At 35.3% G+C, this 24,534-nt stretch overlaps 2 protein-coding genes and 1 pseudogene across 2 annotated transcripts; all 3 read left to right on the top strand.

Moving 5' to 3' along the window:
* Positions 1 to 5,612: 5,612 nt before the first annotated feature.
* LOC130714219 (uncharacterized) lies at positions 5,613 to 16,262 on the top strand (annotated as a pseudogene).
* Positions 16,037 to 24,090, top strand: LOC130714220 (uncharacterized). Its single transcript, XM_057564114.1, has 15 exons — positions 16,037 to 16,261; positions 19,975 to 20,091; positions 20,176 to 20,331; positions 20,415 to 20,621; positions 20,706 to 20,798; positions 20,887 to 21,006; positions 21,485 to 21,832; positions 21,922 to 21,996; positions 22,077 to 22,334; positions 22,415 to 22,785; positions 22,879 to 23,043; positions 23,157 to 23,267; positions 23,350 to 23,425; positions 23,501 to 23,596; positions 23,681 to 24,090. Exons 2-15 carry the CDS (start codon positions 19,978 to 19,980, stop codon positions 23,774 to 23,776), a joined length of 2,286 nt encoding a protein of 761 aa, XP_057420097.1. The 5' UTR covers positions 16,037 to 16,261; positions 19,975 to 19,977; the 3' UTR covers positions 23,777 to 24,090.
* On the top strand, positions 17,681 to 19,877 carry LOC130712526 (uncharacterized). Its single transcript, XM_057562359.1, has 2 exons — positions 17,681 to 18,251; positions 18,559 to 19,877. Exons 1-2 carry the CDS (start codon positions 17,681 to 17,683, stop codon positions 19,875 to 19,877), a joined length of 1,890 nt encoding a protein of 629 aa, XP_057418342.1.
* Positions 24,091 to 24,534: the final 444 nt, after the last annotated feature.

Genomic DNA, 24,534 nt, shown 5'->3' with positions numbered 1-24,534 from the left:
TGACCGGAAGGTGTATGATGTCACTGCTAGAAACACACTCTTTTACACTCTCTTTCAAACACTCTTCTTGATAGGTTAAAATTCATATAGGGTCTATTAAATTATATTGGTATTACTGTCCAACAATCCATAATATATAGAAATAGGAATAGTTCAGGGTCCCACCAATCCAGGTGGCATTTCACTAACCTATTTTCACCATATTCCACGTGGCAGATTCCAAGAAATTTTCTTTTTTCTTTTTTTCAATTTTTCCTTTTCTCTCCCTCTCCTTCTCTTGATTTTGTTTCTCACGGCCTCATCTACTCAGGTATATTCATTACTGGTGCAATTTTAGGGTTTTTAGTTCTTCAATCCTTGATTTTGGGATTGGATTATTGTTCTTCAACCCTTGATTTTGGGATTATTTTCTACAGGTTATGCTGTAAGTTAGAGTTAAAGCAGATCCACATAAAACCCATCTCCTCTAAACATTCATCGTTAATGATTATCAACGAATCACTCAATTCTTATCCGGAGCCCCAAATCAATCCGGCACAAGATTCAATCAATGGCGAACTGGAAGATCATGCGATTATGGTCTACAAATCTCCTACCCGAGTCTCCAAGCATGCGAATCTGCGCTTTTCTCTGCAGTAATATCTCACTTCACCGTGGTTTGCTTTCTTCTCTCTTCTCTCATTGATTCAATGCTTTTTTTTCTCTCTCTCTATAAGCACTCTAAAACCCCTTTTGTTTAATTTGATTTTTCTGACAGCATAGCGTCATGTTCTTCCAATTGTTCATTTTATTCACCGATGTCCAGATCTTCAGATGCTTGCATCAATTTTAGTCTTCACACCAATCCACTGCTGGATGAAGAAACTCAGGTATGAACACTTTATTTATGGATTTTGTTCTTCATGCCTTAATTTAGGGATTTTGTTCTTCATGTAGCATTTAGGGATTTTTTATTTTTTATTAACAATGGCAATATACATGCTGAAGCTTCATACATGGGTTGATTTTTTATTACGGTCATGCTTCTATTTTTGGTTAGTTTCATTTGTTCCCCATTGAACTTTTGATTGACTTTGTTGTATATAAATTTGAGCAGTATAAGTATAAATATATACTTGAAATTAAAAGATGGGATTACTTGACATATACTCTCTAACAATCATATGCATGACTAATGAGTACATATTAGGAAAATTTTCAAAAATTTAAATTATTATCTCCAACTGCATATTAGGGAATTTCAAAACTGCTTCAAATTAGGGAATTTCAAAACTGCTTCAAATTAGGGAATTTCGAAACTGCTTCCATTTCAACACCTAATTGTCAGTTAATTTCACATGTTTTACCATGCCCTTAAATTACTCCATTTCAAATTAGGAAATTCACCCTTAATTGTGATATGCATACTGCTTAAATTTTGGCCATATACGTTTGACTAATCATGGTAAATCAAATTTCCCTCTTAAATTGGTAACAAATCAAACCTGATTTGTTAGAAGTGGAAATTGTAAATTTAAATTTTGAATTAGTACTATCAATTATTAAATAAGTTATAATTTAATCAGAAATTAGGACTACAAAACCCTATATATGTTACTGCATTCTGTGAACGATTCATTCCTCTTCTTTGAGCGAAACGCAACTCATTCAGTCATGGCATATTTACCTATTTCAGACTTAACAAAATCATCATCCCGTTCAGCCACAATTGTTGCTAAGGTGGTACACAAATGGTTTGTACCAAGCAACGATGGCTCAAGGCTTCCTCTGCTGATGGACTTTGTCTTAATGGATAATAAGGTTTGATAGACTTATGATTTAAATTTATTTCTTAAGTTCTTTTTCATGAGAATAACTTATTCTATGTTTCTTTTAACAGGGATCTAAAATTCATGCATCTGTCAAACGGGAACGCGTTTACAAGTTCGATTCAGCAATTGTTGAAGGATCGGTGTACTCAATAAGCAAATTTAATGTTACCGATTCAACTGGCCCATTCAGACCTGCTCGACATGCACACAAATTGACTTTTGAATTGGATACAAAAGTCATCCCTGTGCCTGCCAACAGGGTAACACATTCTGTGTTCAACAGTTTCACACGCCTGGAAGATATTTTTTCTCCAGGATTTGATGTCAATTATTTAGTTGGTAAGTCTTAATACATTCGTTATTTCCATAAACATTGATCTTTCACCTTTTCCATCTCTAATTATTTTATTGTGGCAGATTTCATGGGTGTGTTAATAGGATACGGTACGGAGAAGACATTTGAACGTTATGGGCAAATTAATAAACAGAATCATATTGAGATTGAATCTGAAGGGTAAGGGATTTGTATTTATGGCATGTGTTTGCTTTCATATGAAATATCTTGACTTATATTGTGAGATTACGACGATCTGCAGAAAAACAATTAAATGTACTCTATTCGGATCGTATGTTGATTCGCTGAATGCTTTCTTAAGTTCTGGAAATGGTGACAATGTTGTAGTAGTTCTTCACATGGCAAAAGTCAACATGTTTAATGGTATAGTTTCAATCTATTTTATTTTTTACAAAAGTGTTTTCCATGACATTGTATATATAATATTTATGTTATTATTATCCTTTTTAAATTCACAGGTAAGATCAACTTGCAGAATGCATACAACACCACAAAACTTCCGTTCAATCCTGATTTTCCAGAGGCAGTAGAGTACAAACAACGGTTTCAAGCTTTTCTCTTTCATTATTTATACTTTTGATATTATTTTAAATCACTGACAAAGTAATTTTCCTTTTCAACTTCCAGCTTCATAGACAATTCAGAAAATGTCTCTAACTCAATTGAGTGATCCAGAAAAAATTTCAGAGGAAGATGAGTTTCTGAAAGGAGGACCCAGAAAGACAATTTCTGAAGTTAAGCAATGGAAGATGGTAACGTTTCTTTGTGCACAACCCTTTTTCATTAATATAGTATTATGTTTGCTATGTAGATTATAACCTTCATTAATTTTTCCAACGTTCTATCTGCATTGTCATAGCCACAATCAGCGATATTGAGGAAAGTGGTTCTTGGTATTACATTGCTTGCAAGTGCAACAAGTCTGTATCAGAGGACTCTAAACTATATTTTTGTGCAAACTGTAACAGGCACGTGGTCAGAGCCAGTGTCACATCTAGGTATTTACATATGTCTTTTTAGCCTTCTAAAACTTTAATGGTTTTCATTATGTTATTATTGTGATCAATGACATTGATCTATTAATAATGTGTTGTCGAAATACAAAGGTTCTGCATACGAGTGTCTGTTGTTGATGACTCTGAATCGGCGACCTTTGTAATATTTGATCGGGATGCTGCTTCCCTTTTGAAAACAACGTGTCAAGCCCTAATTGATATCTACAAAAAGGTAGTTTGCTGGAATTTAAAACAGTCATACTCCATTAGTCTTACCGTCATATTTTCTCATTGATTTTAATTACAATTGACAGCCCAACGAGCCTATTCCAACCCCTCCTGAGGTTAAGGGTTTGTTGGGAATGAAATTGCTTTTCAAAGTTGAGGGTAGCGATGCAGTCAACTTTAGATATGAGTCAACTTACCGTGTGAAGAAGATTTGTAGCAATCCTGATAACATTGCAAAGTTTGTAAGCTCAATTGAAACTGCAAATGTTAGTTTTCTATTTGTTTTTGTATCAAAGTTTACTTTGATTAAAAGTGTTGTTTGCATTAGATCTCACTATCCTTACCGTTTTTTAAGGCTGTCGAATGTTCTGGGAGTTCAGTTTCACATGATAAGATTGGATCTGAGGTCTGTTATATTTTTCAATGTGCAAATTTTGTATGCTTATATTCATTACACTTAGCTTCTAATCTTTTACTCTGCTAACTCAACAGTTAGATCAAAGTCCGTGTAGTGCTGATCTTTTGAAGACAAAAGTTGTCAGTAATCAAGTCCCTTTGTCTGATTCCGAAGGATTGGATACTTCAGCTACTTTGCTCTTGAGTCAGGTACATGAATATTAATAAAAGCACTCATATATCTTTCAGCTTTAGCATTGTTGTTGTATAGCGTTTTAATTTTGTTTTTTTTTTTAAAGGAATCTGCTGCCAAAAAAGGATCAGACTCAATTTCAAAACCTGCCTCTGGCGTGAATGTTGTTAACGTGGCAGATGACAAATTGGTTTCCCTTTCAAAGGTTTTTTCACAAAAATCTTTTAACAATATATAATTAATTTAAATTTGTTTTCATCCAACTGTTGATAACACTATATTAACTACAGGACCTTTCACAAACTTTTGAGGATATTGATGCTACTAAGATCGTTGATTCTGCTACTTCTGCACAATCCGAAGAATGCTCTAAGAAGAAGGTTCTTACTCCTGCAAAACGATTGGTGGATGAGATAGATACTTTGCATCCCCGGGAGAAGACTACAAACAAGCTGAAGAAGGTCATCAAACAGGAGAAGGATTGAAGATGGACTTTCATCAATTTACATTTGCTTTCATATTATGTTGGATTTTTAATCATTTTAGTCTCAAACAATTATTTTATGGTTTTTAGTTAAGTTTGGATAATTAAGTGCTGTTTTGTTCATGGGATTTGTTTTCGGATAACTTTGGTGATTTTAATTGACTATGATTCAGCTCTTTTTTCACACCTCAATTGAAGCCAAATTATAGTTGTTGTTGAACTCTTCAATTTGTTGGCGAAACAACAGCACTATCATGTAGTTTTGTTAAATGGTTAATACCCAACATATTTTAATATTGAAAGAGTTTAATTTTCTGTAACAACTTATATTCAAAATTAAACTCTTTCTCCTTTATTCCTCAATTAATACTACGTGATTCACCTGAAATTACTCACCCTAACAAGATTTAAATAAGGAAGAAATTATATATAAATCACCAATATATTAACAACCCCATATCAGTTTGTTTCCTTTGAGGCTTTTTAATTATCTTTTTAACTCGGTCGGAGGTTTATAGAGCAAAAGCAATGCCTTTGGACATATTTTTTTAACAAATAATATATTGTTAGATTGTTCACAGACTCAGTTTCTATCTCTAAAAAAAATCTTCTCTTTCTCTCACTAGGATCCCCTAAATCAAAAACAGATTTTTTAGATTTTTCTGCATAAAAATAGAAACCCCGATTAGTTTGGAATATTAACATGAATTAGTTTCAAAATAGGAAATTTATATTTAATTTTGTATTAACTCTGTTATTAATATATTATATTTGGTATATAAAAAAAATTCCAAATATAAAAACTGATTTGCCACCCAATAATATATTGATTATGTTTTTTTTTTAAAACAACATATTGAATAGTTGATTTAGTGATAATATCATTTAAAAAAAAAATAGTAACAATGACAAGGACGTTCAAAAACTAATAATGATAAGGAAATTAAAAAAAAATCAAGTGATATCTATTTCAAAATTAAAAGCAACGACATCATGCCTTGGTCAAACTATTAAATACTTTCAATTTCAAACAAACATATTAAATACTTTCAAAAAAATTATTATAATATAATCAGGTTGATTTTGGTGAATGGTCAACATATTAAATTAATTACATTAAAATATTTAATTCAAAAAGCAAAAAATCAGGTTGTCTTCTCTAACGCGTTTTTCGTTCTTCAATCACGGTTCAAGCTTTTGCAGATACCTGATCATCTATGCAATTCTCCTTGATCTTAATTATTTCTCCACAAATCGGCTGCGAAACATACAGAACTTAAACAGGAGGTTGATGATCATCTTGAATGCTTGGTTTCGATTTTGATTTGGGCAATAATAGAAAGGACTGAAACCCTTGATTTTGTAAGATGGACTTTTGAAGGCAGTGCTTTGAAATTTAGCAAGACAGGTAAGTTGGTTTTTAATTATACATCCAAGAATCGTTAGTTTGCATTGATCTTATACAATTAATCTTGCTTCCATTACTGAGTTACTCTTTCATCAGTGCCATATTTTTTCCTCTATCTTAACTGCATTCCTGAATCATTAGCATTCCTGAATCATTAGCATTTTTCCTGAACTTCAAGTTATAAGTAAAGCCAATGGATAAGGAGCGGGCTAGACATGCGCGAATGAGAAGAATGATTATAATGAAAAACAATAGCAGCAATAGAAAAACTACTTCAATACAAGGTAGTGTTGAATTGAATAAAAATTGCTTTTTAGATTCAATAATGCAAGTTAATTTAACATTTTATTAAACATTTATTTGTTTTTCAGTTGATGAAAATACAGCACCGTTGCACATGGATCCGTTGCGAATCCCCTTGAATTACAATGATGAAGCTTTGAAACATACAGAGTTCCACCAGGGATCAAAGTCCATGAGGTCTCCACTGGCATCTTTGGATTCAGGTATGAGATCAAGTTAGTACAAACCTGAATAGCTTTATTTTATGGTTTGATCACATTAGTGATGAATAGAATATGAATATCTATAGTAACTCCATTCGAGGCTTCAACAACAATAAGTAGACAATCGGGTGCTCAATTCAAGAACTGCATATAATATATAATGAGGATGATTTTGGGTATTCAAAGATGATTTACCCTTTGTTTTTTTGAACTGATAATATGAGAAGGAAGTAGGCACAAGTATTGCTTTCAGGTGCAGTGAATTACCAATTGCATAATGACAAAATTCAACTTGCATACGTCTGGGATGAGTGTCATCTATTTCTATGAATTATAAAGTGACTCTGCCTTGGCCATGGCATCTTGCAGGAGTACCCTTAATAGAAGGGTGCTTATTTGAATTGACTTTTGACTTTCTTTTCTTTCCTAAGTCCTTTGGGATAGTTTGTTTCTAATGGTATCTACTATTAACTGGGGCTGTTAGGTAAGAAACACATGTTGGTTAGTAATTCCTCTTTTGAGGATCTGTATGCTATTCTTAGTAATGCCACTTGACCCATCATGAATATAATGTTCATTTAATATTGCAAAAAAAAAAACAATAAGTAGACAATCATCTTCCTGATATAGTGTACTTTGAGCATCAACACCTATAGTAGTGTGAATGATCAGATTCTTTTTCCTTTTCTTCATATGCCACATTTTGAGGAACATTTTCTGCATTTGAACACACTTCACTAAATTAATAAAGCTTGCCATATTGTGAAAAGTGTTGACATGATTTTTATTTTTTCTGCAGTACAAAATATCATTGCAGGAGATTCATCTACTCAACAAAGTTCTTTATCAAACATTCAGACAAAGACAACTTATCAAAAAACAAGAAAAAGAAAAGGTTTGTTTAACGTCGACTTTTCATCATAAGAATAAAGGTAGTTTACTGCATGATTGAAAGATCCTATTATAATTGATTTAAGAGTCTAGATCATTTTTCAATTCTAAATCAAAATATGTGTTTGCTTTCTTTTTTCTACTATTATAATTTACTTATTTAATATATCTCAAGGATAGAAACATGTTTAACTCCATTTTTATATGTCAAGGATAGAAGCATCTTAACCAGTTTAAAATTCCATAGTAGGAATTTGGCAGCTTGCTTCTTTTATTGAGTTTCATTTTAGTAATCACTTCATACTTGAAAGCATGAGTCTTTGTTATCTCTAATCACTTTCAATTGAAACATAATTTTAACATTGCAGATCCATGTAGTGAAGTTTCACCATTGTCAGTATTGAACACTAATATTCAAATTCCTTCACCAGGAGTAAATAATGTTGGTTATTTTCCAGGTCTATAATCTTAACTCTACTTTTCTATATTCTTAATTGCTTCAGGAATCTTCATACATAATTTTCAATCCTTTTTAGGCCCTATTGGACAAAGAAATGATGTTTTTGCGACCTATAAGGCCCAAGCTGCGTCTTATGCAAGATTGAGAAGGAAAGCTATCATGAAGAACAAATCTGAAATGAATAATCACGCACAAGGTTGTATAATGATATTAGTTTTATCAACTAATCCAATATAAAAGTACGATATTTTTGATAACTTTGCGTTGTCACTGAGTTTGCAGGCGTTGATCAAGTTTTTTTAACTCCAGATGCATTTCCGAGCTTTTCCCAAATGCAATATGTGTATGCTAGCCCAACTCAAAATACATCGTGGACTGTATTAACCTATTGTTCTCCTTTAGGTAATTTATGCATTGTATTAAAATGTTTAAATTAAATAGTGAAATTGTTCTCCATAAATTATTCAACTTAATATCAACAATTTTAATATGCTTGCACATGTAGGTATGCATACAGGAAATAGTTCAAATATGTCCAATACAGATAACAGTTCATCATATGGAGTTGGTAAAATAAACTTCATTTTTCAACATGGCCTAATATATGACATTTATGTCAATATCACTTTCACATTCTCAACCATTATTTTTAATTGTTCAGGATCATCTACACCACCTAAACAAAGTTCCATTTCATATCAAAGTACCATACTTACATCATCAGTTGGAACTAGCACCTCACGTAGACATCAAAGGAAAAGTAGCTTGATAATACCTTCTACTATCATTGAACAAGTTTCAAGAAGGAGTTTTGATAATGATTCAGAAGACACGGAGCAAGGTGAGACGAGTCCATTACCTGATAACCTCAAAAAATTATTCAACTTAATTTCAGCAATTTTAATATAGTTGCACATGTAGTTATGCATACAGGCAGTATTTCAAATCCGTCCAATTCAGATAATGGTTCATCGCATGGAGTTGGTAAACTAAACTTCATTTTCAAAATGGCCTAATAGATGACATTTATGTCAATATCAGTTTCACATTCTCAAAAAATATTATTTATTGTACAGGATCATCTACACAACCACAAGAAAGTTCCATTTCAGATCAAAGTACCATACTCACATCATCAGTTGCTGCTAGCACCTCACGTAGACGTCAAAGGAAAAGTACCTTGAGAATTCCTTCTACTATTATTGAACAAGTTTCAAGAAGGAGTTTCGGCTTCAATTCAGAAGACATGGAGCAAGGTGAGACGAGTACATTACCTGATAACCAAACTACAGAAAGGCATTCACAATTGTATGCAAAGGCTGAAACGACAGGTAAAATTCTTACATTGTATGGTACTTTAATAATACCCTTTCATTGCAGTCAGCTAATTTTAAGAAAGTTTGTGCTGCAGAGGTGTTTTATTTGGGTGATGCATCTTATGTATGCTCTAATTGTCAATCTATTATGTGGTATGAAGAGAGGGCAGTTAAATCTGATCATAGCAAAATTCCAAAATTCAAGATTTGCTGCATGAAAGGAAAAATTACACTTCCATTCCTAAGAAAACCTCCTCAGCTACTATATAATTTGATGAATGAGATAGATGACAGATACAAGAATTTCAAGGAGAATATCAGAGCGTACAACAGTTTATTTTCGTTCACTTCACTTGGAGGCAAGGTAGAATCAGGTATAAATGATGGAAATGGCCCTCCTCAGTTTATACTAAGTGGTCAAAATTATCATCGGATTGGAAGTCTGATACCTCCTGAAGGAGCTCCTCCTAAGTTTGCTCAACTCTATATATATGACACTCAGAATGAGTCTTCAAATAGAATGAAATATTTCAGGTATTTTGTGAATTATTTAAAATTTTTTAAACAAAAACTATACCTTGAAGTTATGGTTGCTGATGCTAAATTCTTACTTTCATTTTTTACATCAGTTCAAGTACAAGGAAAAGTCCACTTGATCCTTCCTTACTGAAGGACTTGACTGCAATGATTGACAAAGACAATGAATTGGCAAAGATGTTTCGAAGAGTTAGAGACTTTGTCGAGAGTGATGGTTCTTCAAATTTCTATCTCAAATTGTATCGTAACAGAACTAAGGATCCAAGAACTTATAATATGCCCACAGCTGATGAGGTGGCATCTTTAATTGTAGGCGATCTAGACTCTGTGAATGAAGGTAGAGATATTATTGTCAAGGGTACCGATGGAGGTTTTCAACGACTTCCTGAAAAACACCCTTCTTACATTCCTCTTCAATATCCTTTATTATTTCCATATGGAGAAGATGGTTTTAAGGAAAATATACCACTACGAGAAGATCACATGCAAGACGATTCCCGAAAGAGATACAAAGTTGCAATCAGGGAATTTATTTCTTACCGGATCCAACAAAGGGACATAGAGCATGGGCATTTAGTGAGCACAGGTCGATTATTTCAGTAATTTATTGTAGACTGCTACACTATGATTGAATCAGATAGAATGTCTTTTTACAGAAATAATCAACAGAAGTTTCGTTCAGATATTTTTAAAGGCTTACAAGAAGCTGTAACTAGAGGAGATGTCCAACCCTCCTCTGCTGGAAAACGTATCATTTTACCTCCTTCCTTCACGGGTGGGATGCGATACATGTTCAACAATTGTCAAGATGCCATGGCTATTTGCAAAAGATTTGGGTATCCAGATTTATTTATAACCATGACCTGCAATGCAAACTGGAAAGAAATTCAGGATTTTGTAACTCCAAGAGGTCTCAGGGCAGATGACCGACCTGACATTGTGGCTAGAGTTTTCAAAATGAAGTTGAATGATTTGATGTCCAATTTGAAGAAAGGAAAAATATTTGGAGAAGTACAAGCAGGCAAGCATTTTTTTTTTCTTCTTTTTCTATGTTTTATTTTTTCATGTAATTAACTAATTGTTATGTTAATTACATACATCTTTCAAAACCTTTAACTGCAGGTACGTACACAATTGAGTTCCAAAAAAGAGGGCTTCCACATGCCCACATCTTAATATGGTTGCAAGGTGAAGGGAAGCTTAAAACAGGGGATGACATTGATAAGGTAATATCAGCTGAGTTACCGGATCCTGTGTTATATCCTGCTTTGTCAGCAGCAGTTTCAAATTATATGATGCATGGTCCATGTGGGTTTGCTAATATGAATTCTGGCTGTATGAAAAATGGAAAGTGTGAGAAATTTTTCCCAAAACAATTTCAGAACTCAACTACAATTGATGAGGAAGGCTATCCTAAATACAGGAGAAGAGATACTGGAGTTAGTGTTACAAAGAAAGACATTGTGATGGATAATAGGTATGTTGTACCTTATAATCCAGATCTCCTCATGAGGTATCAGGCCCATATCAACGTGGAGTACTGTAACAAGTCAAACTCCATAAAATATTTGTTTAAATATGTAAACAAAGGTCCAGATAGAGTTTCTGTTGAAATTTCTAATAGAGATAAAGATTCAAATAAAGAAAAAGGTGTTGATGAGATAAAGCAGTATTACGACTGCAGGTATTTGTCTCCCTGTGAAGCAGCGTGGAGAATATTTGGATTTTATATTCATGACAAGTGGCCTCCTGTTAACAGATTATCATTTCACCTTCCCAATGAGCAGTCTGTTACTTTCAAGGATCATGAATGGATTGACACTGTAGTTGAAAGGAACCAGGATATGGACACTGAGTTTACAGCGTGGTTCAAAGCAAATCAGGAATCCGATCTTGGGAAGGACCTAACATATGCAGAGTTTCCCCAAAGGTTTGTTTATGATGAAGACAAAAGAATATGGACTGTCCGAAAGAAAGGATTTTCAATTGGGAGGTTGAATTATATTCCCATGGGTACCGGAGAACTATTCTATATGCGGGTCCTTCTTACAATTCAAAAGGGATGTACAAGTTTTGACAGCATAAAAACTGTTAATGGGATACTATACCAGACCTACAAGGAAGCGTGCTACATCTTGGGATTGTTGAAAGATGATAGAGAATACATAGATGGAATAAAAGAGGCAAGTGATCTTGGGTCTGGACACCAATTAAGACGATTATTTGTCATGTTATTGTTAGTGAAAACCATCAGCAAACCAGATGTAGTGTGGGAAGCTACATGGAAATTGCTAGCAGACGACATTTTATATCAAAGAAGGAGACTTCTTCAAATACCAGGTATGTAACTTAAGGAACTCATTTAAACCATATGAAATTAGTTTTTTTAAATAAGTAACTACTAATGTACATTTCTTCCACAAGTAATTTTATATTCGAATCTTATTTTTTCAGACTTGGAAATTAGTGATGATGACTTAAGAAACATGTGTCTGATAGAGATTGAAAAATTGCTCCAGAGTAACGGGAGATCTCTCAAGGAGTTTGATTGTTTACCTTATCCTGAATCTTCCGATCTACATCTATTTGAAAACAGGTTCATAGTAGATGAACTTAACTACGATAGAGATGAGATGTCTGCCAAGTGCACAAATTTGCTAAATTTAATGACACATGAGCAAAAGCAGGTCTACAATCAGATATTGGAATCTGTTTTGTCTGACTGTGGTGGTTTTTTCTTTTTATATGGATACGGAGGAACATGGAAAAAATTTATTTGGAACGCATTGTCAGCATCTCTACGGTCCCAAGGATTGATTGTTCTGAATGTAGCTTCCAGTGGTATTGCTTCGTTATTACTACCAGGGGGAGAACTACTCATTCAAGATTGTGTATTCCACTACAGGTGAATGATGTATCTACATGTAATATTAAACAAGGAAGCTTACGGGCAAATTTGCTTTTGCAGACTAAGTTGATTATATGGGATGAAGCGCCCATGTTGAACAAGTTTTGTTTTGAAGCCCTGGACAGAACATTGAGGGATTTGATGAGAGTACAGGATGAAAGCAACGCAGAAAAACCATTTGGTGGCAAAGTGGTAGTGCTTGGAGGTGACTTTAGGCAGATCCTGCCTGTTATCCCGAAAGGGTCAAGACAAGATATTGTTAAAGCTACCATCAATTCATCTCAATTATGGAAGCACTGTAAGGTGTTGAAGTTAACTGCAAATATGAGATTAAGAACTGCTGGATCCCCGGAACTTGCAGCCGATATAAAGGCATTTGCTGATTGGATTCTTCAGATTGGCAATGGTGAATTTGAATCAGATGAGAGTGGAGAAGCTAATGTAGACATACCTACTGATCTATTAGTTGAGCCAGGTGATAATCCTATTCATGATTTGGTTAATTTTGCATATCCAGATCTTTTGAGTAACATGAAGGATTACAAGTTTTTTGAAGAGAGATGCATACTATGTCCGACTCTTGAATCAGTTCAGATGATGAATGATTTTATCCTGAACTTAATTCCTGGTGAACCAAAAGAGTACTTCAGTTCAGATACAACTTGCAGGTCTGATGCAGATTTAGAGATACACTCTGAGTGGTTTACTTCTGAGTTTTTAAATGATATAAAGTGCTCTGGAATTCCAAATCACAAGTTGAGTTTGAAGAAAGGGGCTCCAATAATGTTATTGAGAAATATAGACCAGTCAGCTGGGTTATGCAATGGAACCCGCCTCATAGTTAATGATCTTTTGCCGAATGTTATTGGTGCCACTGTGTTAACAGGAACTAATATTGGTGAAAAAATATTCATTGGAAGAATGAGTATGGTGCCTAATGATTCGGGCTACCCATTTAAATTTGAAAGACGACAATTCCCAATTTGTACCTGTTTTGCTATGACGATCAACAAAAGTCAGGGACAATCTTTATCACATGTTGGACTTTTCCTTCCTCGACCTGTTTTTACGCATGGGCAATTATATGTGGCTCTCTCACGGGTGAAATCAAGAAAGGGTCTCAAAATTTTAATTCTAGATGAAGAACAGAAAGTAATGAATTGTACCAAGAATGTGGTGTACAAACACTACTACAGAAATGGCTTTTCGCCACGCCCCAATTGCCACGGTTATAGGCGGAACCGTGGCTAAAGGTCAGTTGCCACGGTTATACACGGAACCGTGGCAAAATGGGGAAATATTTTATTATTATTTTTATGAACCGTGGCAATAGGCTATGTTTTTTAGAAACCCCAGCAAATTGGCTCCAGTACTCCAAATTTTTTCCCTCCCCACACGCACTCTCCACCCCAACAGAACCCTAACCCTCAGTTCCCTCTTCTCCTCAGTTAGAAACCCAAGCAAAGACTCACTTGAACACGATTTCCCTCTTCTCCTCCGCCTCGACTCAGTTCAAGAACACGTATGAGAACACGATTTCCCTCTTTTCCTCTCCCTCTCGTTCTCAATGATCTCTCTCTTGCTTCGTCGTTCACAGTAGCTGCTCGCTGTCAGATACCGTAGCTGTTCGATTTCACAGTAGTTGTTCGCTGTCGTTCACAGTAGCTGTTCGATTTCCCTCTTCTCCTCCGCCGTCTTCGTACTCTTTCACCGTTCTCACTGCAAGTACCATCCACAGGTACCTTTCTCATCTCCCTCTTGTTATGTTCCTTGCAAGATTGGTATCTCTACATGTACAATCTATGAAGTTGCAATCAGTTAGTCATGAATAGTTGTCAAAATTGCAAAGGTATCTATATGTAGCTTTAATTTCTGGCTTTCTTTCGGTCTGATTAAAAAGATTTGTACGAGAAATGGCGAAAACTGCTAAATCTTTGAAAATAGGAAATAAAGTGAAAACCATGTTTTATTTTTGTAATTATGGGTGAAAATAGGAAATTGAAACAGAAAATGTATTTCATGAATATGCTTGTAGTTTGTCAATTAATTTCTCTACTTTTTCATGTTTGTGGTCCATTACACCCTAGTTTACAAAGTTTATCCCTCCTTATAGTACGATTGCAGCTCAGCAGATATAAATCCTATTGGCAGTATAAGTAAGCTGGACCTTCGGGCATTCCTGCGATGGGCAGCCGTCCATCTTGGTTACTCATCTTTGGCAGATGTTGAGGCAGCTGCACCCACAGCTGAACTGGAGCCTATTCGTTCTAACTACAGTCAGGTAATCTTATGTTTTGTTATACTTTTCAGTATGTCCTTGAATCTCTTAATTGAATTTAATTGTATTGTACTCCTTCATCACAGCCCTTCTAGTTTTTTTGCAATAAGGATAACAAAATTGAATCACATAATTGGGGTTTCACCCTCCAATGTTTTTATGTTTTCAGATTGAATTGGTTAGCCTTGCCTAGCCTTGTGCTGTTGTGTTTCACTGCTCAGATTGGAGTATGGAAACAACATCTGATGACTGGCTCTATGTGTTTATTCCCCTGCATTTTTTGCTTGTAACTGCTGTTTTGAGAATCTGTCATGTATTTCCCCCTGCACTCTCTAGTGATGTCTGCTGTCACGTAGTCTTAGAGGGGTAGGCTTTTCTTTTTAGCAGCAGACTTAGGAACATCTTGTAAGTCTTTGTTGGCCCTGTTTTTTGGGTATATATCTTTGTATTTGGTTTTTGGGTACACCTAGTACCCACTTTAATTCAAAACCCAGATTTATTGAGAAAAGAATAAAACTAGATTTAACCACCTTGCACATCGTACAAGTTACAAGATAATGTGCAAGTTTTCTCTGAAATATATAGTCATATGTATAGCTGTCAGATATAAGAAACATTCTGCTGTGTCAACCCCCTTCTGGCCTTAAAAAAAAGAACTCTTCTGGTTAAAGCAGTACTCTTTGTTTTTATGTATTTTGTTATGTATTCGATTCATCAATGAATTCTCTGTATTCTCTCTTCATTTTTACTCCTGAAACATTCTTAAGCATGTTCCTTGCAAGATAGTGTATAGGTTTTTTTATTTCAGTTCCTCACTCACTCAATACTCATTGTTCTTCTTCAATTAGGATGTTTGATTTTTGATCCTCTCTCACTCAATACTCATTATGCTTGAAGACTGAATAAAAGTTTAAGGCTGCTGTGATAGTATAAATAAAACACTGAATAAAATTTGCAAGCCTTCTAGCCTACTGTACATTTGGGCCTTGCTTTGTGAGTCTCAAGAGGAATAAGTTGCCCAATAGCCATTGAGTCTCAAGAGAAATTCTCTTAGGATGTAATTCTCCTCTTACAAAAGAAGAGTATAACTATTATTTTCATGTATTTAGAGATTGTTATTTCTTTCAAATTGTGAAAAATATTTTTCTACTCTAACTTGTAATTTTCCCTTATCGTTTGAAGACTTTTCAGTGCATGTCAACTCTAATTTAAGCTGGTAACAATACTCTATAGATATGATACCCAAAAAACTAACAAATAGATTTAATGTTGCTGCTGTCAATGGCACTGTTTTTTCCCAGTTTTATGTTGCTGCTGGCATTATTTTGATGTTGCTGATGACCTTATTTTGATGTTGCTGATGTGTTATTTTGTGCTGCTCTGTGCCTTGATTATTGCTTTTGGCTCTGTTGAATAGATTTATTCAAAGTTGTAGATTGAAGAGCCAAACTGGTTTCCACTGACTTGGAGGACCAATCTGATTCTAAATATCCAGGTTTCACTCTTTCCTCTACACCCTACTTTTTTTAGCAGTTAACTCATAGTGAATACTTTATCTGTAATTGGGCATGTATATCTTTTCTTTTGAATTTTGACTGTGTTGGAATGGGAGATGAGTGAATTAGTTTATTGCTATAATTGATGTGCAAGTTTAATATTATCAAAAACAGAATAGGAGAGGAGTGAATATTTCTTTTCTTTTTTAACTTTTGCAATAATGTTCACTAAATGAGCTCATAGAGGTCAATCACATGGTTAGTTTTTTATTTTTATTTTTTATCTTTATGGATGGATGGATTGTTAAATATCAATGTTTTCACCCAAACTAAAGAGTTTTTTGAGCATGTAGACATTAACCTTTGTCCACCACGTAGGTATAGACCGTAAATGGATGTTTGCTAATCGCTTATCCGATGAATACGCTGCCGGGGTGAAAGAGTTTGTTAAATTTGCGGTTCAAAATGCAAAGAACCCAAATAGTTTGTTATGCCCTTGTTTAGTTTGTTGGCATGGTATTCGAGTTAATCCACTTGAATTAGAAGACCATCTAATTCGCAAGGGAATTGATAAAAACTATATATGTTGGTCAAATCATGGCGAGTCCAGATTTGATTCTAGTGATGCAGCAGATAGTGTGAGATCTGCCTCATTTGGAGCAGAGGAAGATGCATGTGAGGGTGACCGTGTTGATGAAATGGCAAAGGCGGTTGAAGAGGATCTTCGTGATTGTCCTCAAATGTTCGAGAGGCTAAAAAATGATGCGGAGACACCTCTTTATGACGGATGCACTAAATACACAAGACTATCTGCGGTCTTAAAGCTGTACAACTTGAAAGCTGCCAATGGATGGACTGATACGAGCTTCACCAACCTACTAACACTCTTAAAAGATATGCTTCCAGCGGAAAACGTTCTTCCCGGTCGAGCATATGAGGCTAAACAAATGTTGTGCTCTATTGGAATGAGTTATGAGAAGATTTATGCATGTCCTAATGATTGCATATTATTTTGAAATGAATATGAATCTCTTAAGTCATGTCCCAAATGTAAAGCTCCACGATATAAGAAGGAAAATTCAAGTCCTTCAAAAGTGTTATGATATTTCCCTATAATACCTAGATTTAGGCGCATGTACCGCAGTGCAGAAGTTGCAAAACAATTGACTTGGCATAAATATAGAGGAGAAGGAGATGGAATGCTTCGACACCCGGCAGATTCTCCCCAATGGAGCAAAATTGATTTTGACTATTCTGAATTTGGCAAAGAGGAAAGAAACCTACGGCTTGCATTGTCTACCGATGGAATAAATCCACATAGCCTCCAAAGTAGCACTCACAGTACGTGACCGGCGATACTAGTGATCTATAACCTACCTCCTTGGCTTTGTATGAAGCGCAAGTATATGATGTTATCAATGTTAATTTCTGGGCCTCAACAACCGGGAAATGATATAGACATATACTTATCTCCTTTAATTGAAGATCTGAAGAAATTATGGGAGGTAGGGGTGGAGGTGTTTGATGGGTCAAGGGAAGAAACTTTCAGGTTGAGGGCAATGTTGTTTGGTACGATCAATGATTTTCCGGCATATGGCAACTTGTCGGGATATAGTGTAAAAGGAAAACTTGCATGCCCTATATGTGAAGAGGATACAACTTCAATGCGATTAGAACATTGTAAGAAGAATGTTTTCCTCGGGCATCGTAGATTCTTGCGAACAACACATCGTTATCGGAGGTGGACAAAAGCTTTCAATGGTAAAAAAGAAGAAGGTAGAGCTAGAAAGCCATTGAAGGGTAGTGATCTGTTTGCCAAGGTGAAGAACGTGAAGTGTAAATTTGGTAAGACTTTCAAAAAACAGATTCCTAAATGTGGATGGAAGAAAAAGTCAATTTTCTTTGAGGTTCCATATTGGGAGTCACTTCATGTGAGACATTTTCTTGATGTGATGCATATTGAGAAGAATGTTTTTGAAAGTGTTATTGGTACTTTGCTAAATGTGCCGGGCAAGACTTGATTTGGTTAGCATGGGCATAAGAAATGAATTAAGACCGGTGAAGAAGGGGAAATGTACGTATCTACCTCCAGCAGCCTATACCCTAAGCAGGAAAGAGAAAATTGCTTTGTGTAAATTTCTTAGTGGGGTTAAAGTTCTGCACGGCTATTCTTCAAATATTAAGAACCTCGTATCAATGAAAGACCTTAAGTTAAAGGGATTGAAGACTCATGATTGTCATGTTCTTATGGAGAACTTATTACCTGTGGCTTTACGCTCCATTTTGCCATAAAAAGTGCGAGATGCCATTACAAGATTGTGTCTCTTCTTCAAGGAAATTTGCAGCAAAGTGATTGACCCTTCTAAGTTATCAGCATTGCAAAGACAAATTGCTACAACTTTGTGTGATCTTGAGATGTACTTTCCACCTTCATTTTTCGACATAATGGTTCATCTAACCATTCACTTGGTGAAAGAGATACAAATGTGCGGGCCAACTTATATGAGATGGATGTACCCTTTTGAGCGTTATATGAAGGTTTTAAAAGGTTATGTAAAAAACCGAAGCAGACCTGAGGGGTGTATGGTTGAACGGTATGTAGTCGAAGAAGCTATTGAATTTTGTACCGAATACCTGTCCAATGTTGAACCTATAGGGCTTCCGAAGTCTCATCACATACGAAGTATAGAAGGGGAAGGGCTCTTTAAAAGCGAGATATTAACAATACAAGCCAAAGAATGGCAACAAGCACACTTATATGTTTTGCACAATGCAGCTGAAGTTGTTCCATATGTTGACAAGCACAAGGAAGTGATTAAGGGGTTGAACCTCAATAGGTCTGATAATTGGTTAGCAAAGGAGCACAATCGGACTTTTATAAAATGGCTCGAGAATCATGTTTATAAGGAGTGGCAAGAAGATCCTACCTCGGTTTCAAAGAGGTTGAAATGGTTGTCGAGGGGTCCAAGTATACATGTCTTTTCTTTCAACGGCTATGTAATTAATGGTTATACATTTTATACAGAAGCCCAAGATGATCGGAGTACAATCCAAAACAGTGGGGTGACTCTTGTTGCTAGATCTATGCATGTCTCTAGCGCCAACGATAGGAACCCTATATATGCAGACATGTCATACTTTGGGGTAATTCAACACATATGGGAGCTAGATTACACAACATTCCGGGTTCCTGTGTTCGGTTGTAGGTGGGTTGACAATAATGCCGGTGTACAAATTGATGATTCAGGGTTCATTCAGGTTGACTTTAAAAGGGTGGGGTTCAAAGATGATCCTTTTATTTTGGCCTCTCAAGCAGAGCAAATATTCTATGTCCCTGATCCTGCTGACAGTAAAAGGTCCATTGTTTTATTATCAAATAAAATAAATGTCAACAACGATGATGGACAATACATTCAGGAAGATAATGCTATTGAAGATGACCCTTTCTTGGGGATATCACAACCAGTTGACACTGATTCAGATGAAGATGATAGTTACTATGTTAGAGATGATCATGATGAGGGAATTTGGATGAATATAGCCTTCCATAATAAAATTGAAAACACACGTATGCGCATATTGAAAAAAAGGAAAAGAACTACTAAAACAAGTTAAAAAAGTATGCATTTTCTTTCAATGATTTTATGTTTAAATATCTTTTATATATCACATTCTTATATCTGTCTCATGATCAATTGACATGTTGTTTCAGGAAATGACTCCTTCAAAGCAAAGTAGTGGTGACACCGGTGGGATTAAGTTAAATAGGCGTGGAAGGACCATTATGAAAGAAGTTCGCCGTGCAACAAGTCAAGGAATAAAATTTGAGGTAACATTTTAATACACCTGTTGTTTTTTGTTTATTCTTTAAATTCATACATAGATTTATATGTTTAATATTTAAATGTATTAGGTTGGTTGGGATCCGGATGGTGTCCCAATTGAGCCCAACAAACAAAAATTTGTTGGGTATATTGGGTTTCTTGCTCGGACAGAAGTTCCAATTACTTGTAATTGGTGGCCCGATGTTGATGAACAAATCAAAGGCATCATATGGGAAAAAGTAGAGGTTAGATACATACTCTTAATATTTGCACATTGAAATTATCTATGTAAACATATTTAACATTAATCGAACTTGCGATATTGTAGGTTGCTTTTGTGATTGACCCATTGCGCAAAGACTATGTACTTAAAGAAGCAGGTGCTTTGGCTAGATATTTTAGGAAAACTCTAAGGAATTTTTTTTTGGATAAAGATGGTAATGTGATAGAACATCCACCGCTGTCTTATGAACTTGTGATTGATCATGATGTCTGGATGCAATTTGTTGCTCAACATCAATCTAAAGAATTCCAGGTGAAGAGTCATTTGTGTGGTGTGCCTTGTTTTCATTGCATTTGAATAAATATGACATGATACATGTACAATGTTTTGAAACAGAAACTAAGTGAAGAGAATAGGAAAAGAGTATTGAAGCCTAAGTACCCTCACAATCTAAGGCGTACGGGATATGCTTGCCTTCAGCAAAAGATGGTATACAAACACACATAATGCACTTTCCTCTCTAGACAAAAATCTCATTGTCAAGTGTTATTTGTGATTATTTTGGTTGTCTTAACAGTTGCAGGAGTCTGGATCAAGCGAGACATCCGTTCCTCGCCATTGCTTGTGGAAGCGTGCTCGTGTGTCAAAGAAGGCCAAGATTCAAAATGAAGATGTTCAAGAAGTTTTGAGTACATGTGTAAGTATATGAATTCACAAGTAAAATGAAAGGTTAATTCTTATTTATTAGTAAGAATGTTGGTTTTGCTGTTTTCTAGTTGTATCTTTTGTTGATAGTTTTATTTGGCCATGAATTGACTAGTTTTCATGAATTCATATCCTGTAGTTGGCATTTTACTATAGTTCCCTTTATGTGCAGTGAATTGTGTATCATATGTTTAGATTGCATGTCTCGGATTATAGAATATGATATTATTCACTAATTTTAATGCACTGTCATGATGGCTTAATGTTTCATATGGTAGTTAGAACACTGTTCTATATGATCTTCTTTTTCATTTAGTGGAAGTTTATATTATTCTGCCCAAGTGCAAGATTCCCTTAGCTATTTGGAATAGGGACATGCTTGAAGTCTAAACTTAACTTAGTTGTAAAATTGTGTGTTTTGGAAAAGTTTGTGTGATTGTTTTGTACTTAAGTAATTTTATATATTTTAGGAGATTCTCACACAATCTGCATCACAAGAGGGCAAAGATAAATGTACACCAAATGATATCCTCGGTCAAGCACTAAAGACGGCTGAGCACCCAGGTCGTGTAAGGGGTGCAACCTTTCCAATATGTCAGAAAACCTTCTTCAAGAAAGTTCAAAAGAAGCCAAACCAAAAGGAGACTCCAGCAGAAGTTGCACACTTGACAAATTTGGTGCAGACATTACAGAAACAAGTCAATATATTGTTGCATGAGAGGGAGATCACCAAGGACATAGGGGCCGTACACTACGCCAGTGGAAGAGATAGTTGCACGCCTAATGTATCACCTGCATCACCTGTTGAGATTCATGAGGTAATTGACTTTGTTTGTATTTTTTAATACATTGATAATGATACTTCTTTAAGTGTAGTTCAACATTAATAATTTTTTCATTCGTGTAGGGGAAGAAGGTTGAGGAGGAGCCATTCGTTGACATGGATATGTTTACACCACTAACACCTAATGACATCCCTAAGGTAACTTGTTTATCAATGTTGTGATTTGTTATTGAATGTAATTTTCTTCAAGAATTTACTTTTTTTTATCATTGATTTAGGGTATTACATCTTGTTCCTTGTGGTTGGAGTTGCCTCATTGGCGCGTGGTTGCTAAGGGAAAAGTGTATAACACACTTGGTGATACAATTCATAACCGCCCACTTCCAATCGGTTGTGTAAAAGTTGGTATTGATGCTGTGATTGAGGATGATGCAGAACTACCAGTGCCCGATGAGTATGATGATTTGATTAGCATCCACGACGCAATTGGTAATTTTGTGGCGTGGCCTATCAGCCTCATTCAACTGGATTGCACGGTATGTATATGTTATAATTTTACAAAGCTAGCTAAAATATATTTGCAATCACTGATGATACATAAATTTACAATTTTCAGAATTGTCCATCATCTAAAGGGAATGAAATGAAGGATAAAAGCAAGGCAAAAGAGAATGACAAAGACAAGGTGGAAGAGAAGGAGATTGTGAAAGAGAAGGTGATGGAAACAAGATGCACAAGGGAATCTTTTGCATCGCCAAAACAACACAAATCTCGCATTGGGATAAGTGCCGATCAACTTAACAGTTGTAACTTTCTCAACATATATTCAGAAAAGGTAGTTATCGATGGCAAACAAATTAAAATACCAATTGATCCAAAAATGTTTCATGATATTAATATGGGGTATGAGCATATTGGTTGTGAGGAACTCCATCAAATCATTCAGCATGGTGAATTAGGTGCTTCAGTCGTTTGTGTTTATATCAGGTACTTTTCTAAACTTTAGTGAGAACAAGTTTTTCATTTTCTTAAATAAACAAATTTTTAACATTGTATTTGATTTGTATATTCTTATTTAAGGTACTTATTTGATCATTGTGTGGCTGAAAATTTGTGTGAGAAATTTGCCTTTTTGAGTCCTCATCGAACGGCATATGGGGTCAACCATCAAAGCCAATATGTTTCGGATACAATTATGGCAAATGCACACCCAAACCAATTATATCTTGCACCGATCAATATAGGGTGAGAAATATTGGATGAAATTTGTAAATATTAATTCATAGTTACTTGATTAATTTATATGAAGCTTAGTTACTGCATTTTTTATTTGGTAATTTAACATGTCTTGCTTGTAGGAGATATTGGGTGTTGGTTGTGATCAATGCCACTACAGGGACCTTATTTTACTTGGATCCTATACATGGTAGTTTGAAACAACGCAAAGTCATGAAAGAGATGTTTGATAAGTAAGCATATATAGATCTATCATGCTATGTTAGAAATGCTATTCAACATATTTAATCATGAGTTTTTCATTCAATTTGTTAGCGCAATGATGATCTACCGTGCTAATTGCAATGACAAGAGGATTACATGGTCCAAAGCCAAATGGAATACGATAAAGGTATGTATATTTACATTACAGAAATCAATTAGATCTACCAAATCACTTATATAAATTTATATTTGTTTTTTGTAGTGCCCTGCTCAAACTAATGAAATAGATTGTGGGTACTATGTACTAAGCTTTCTAAAGGAGATAATTGCGCACAAAAAATCTACAATTCCACAAGCGGTATGGAACTTTGACTAACTTTCTTGATTTTTCCTATTTTTTAGTGTGACTCTAAATTTTTTTACTTTTACCATCATTTTGCAGTACTTCTCTGATTGTCAATTTGGCTTCTACGATGAGTATCAACTAAATGAAATTAAAGAAGAGTGGGCTACTTATGTGTTAAAGAATTTTGCCTAGTGTGGACTGCTAAGCTTTGGTGATTTCAAGTAGTGGCCGGGGGTTTGTCAAGCTGCTGTTTTTTCATCAATAAAAGAAGTTGATGATGAGTCAACCTCATTGCTGTTTGTTGTTGTTCCAGCTGCATGTTTTGTCATTATTAATTCATGCTTTTAACTGATGTAGCTTATTTGGTTTAAGTTCTTGAGAGAGTGTGTTCTCAACAACAATTAGTATTTTTAGACAAATTTGTTAAGTGACATGGGTTTTAGTATTGTTTTGTTGTTGGCACATTTGAGTAATTATCTTCTAGAATATGTTAATGTTATTCTGAACATGAGATTTTAAGTAATTTATTTCTTAAAAAATGTACTGCAATTTATGCATAGAACAGGTCAAATAAAAAAAAAAAAATCTGGATGTTGCAATTTCCCAGACCAGGTGAACCACATATTGCCACGGTTAGGCAATAGAGTCTACATATTGCCACGGTTAGGCACTGGACCGTGGCAATAGACTGTTAGGCACTGGACCGTGGCAATAAGGTCTCTATTGCCACGGTTAAGCGCGTAGCCGTGGCCATATGTGTACCCTATTGCCACGGTTAAGTACGTAATCGTGGCCATATGTGGACTCTATTGCCACGGTTACACTTGATGACCTGTGGCAATAGGCTAACCAATTGACACGGTTCAACCTTGAACCGTGGCAATAGAGCAATTGCCACGCTCGCTATCGCCACGGTTAAACCGTGGCTAAAGGGTGTGCGGAACCGTGGC

The sequence above is a fragment of the Lotus japonicus genome, chromosome 4 (genome assembly GCF_012489685.1).
Source record: "Lotus japonicus ecotype B-129 chromosome 4, LjGifu_v1.2".
Lineage (NCBI taxonomy): Eukaryota > Viridiplantae > Streptophyta > Magnoliopsida > Fabales > Fabaceae > Lotus > Lotus japonicus.
Note: the sequence above shows the minus strand (reverse complement) of the source record. Positions and strands in the feature narration are given on the sequence as shown.

Coding starts and splice junctions, on each gene's coding strand:
- LOC130712526 (XM_057562359.1), top strand. CDS start 17,681: ATGTTAATTTCTGGGCCTCAACAACCGGGAAATGATATAGACATATAC. Junction 18,252..18,558: donor TGTTTTTGAAAGTGTTATTG/GTACTTTGCTAA, acceptor TGCCATAAAAAG/TGCGAGATGCCATTACAAGA.
- LOC130714220 (XM_057564114.1), top strand. CDS start 19,978: ATGACTCCTTCAAAGCAAAGTAGTGGTGACACCGGTGGGATTAAGTTA. Junction 20,332..20,414: donor TCATATGGGAAAAAGTAGAG/GTTAGATACATA, acceptor GCGATATTGTAG/GTTGCTTTTGTGATTGACCC. Junction 20,799..20,886: donor CTTGCCTTCAGCAAAAGATG/GTATACAAACAC, acceptor TTGTCTTAACAG/TTGCAGGAGTCTGGATCAAG.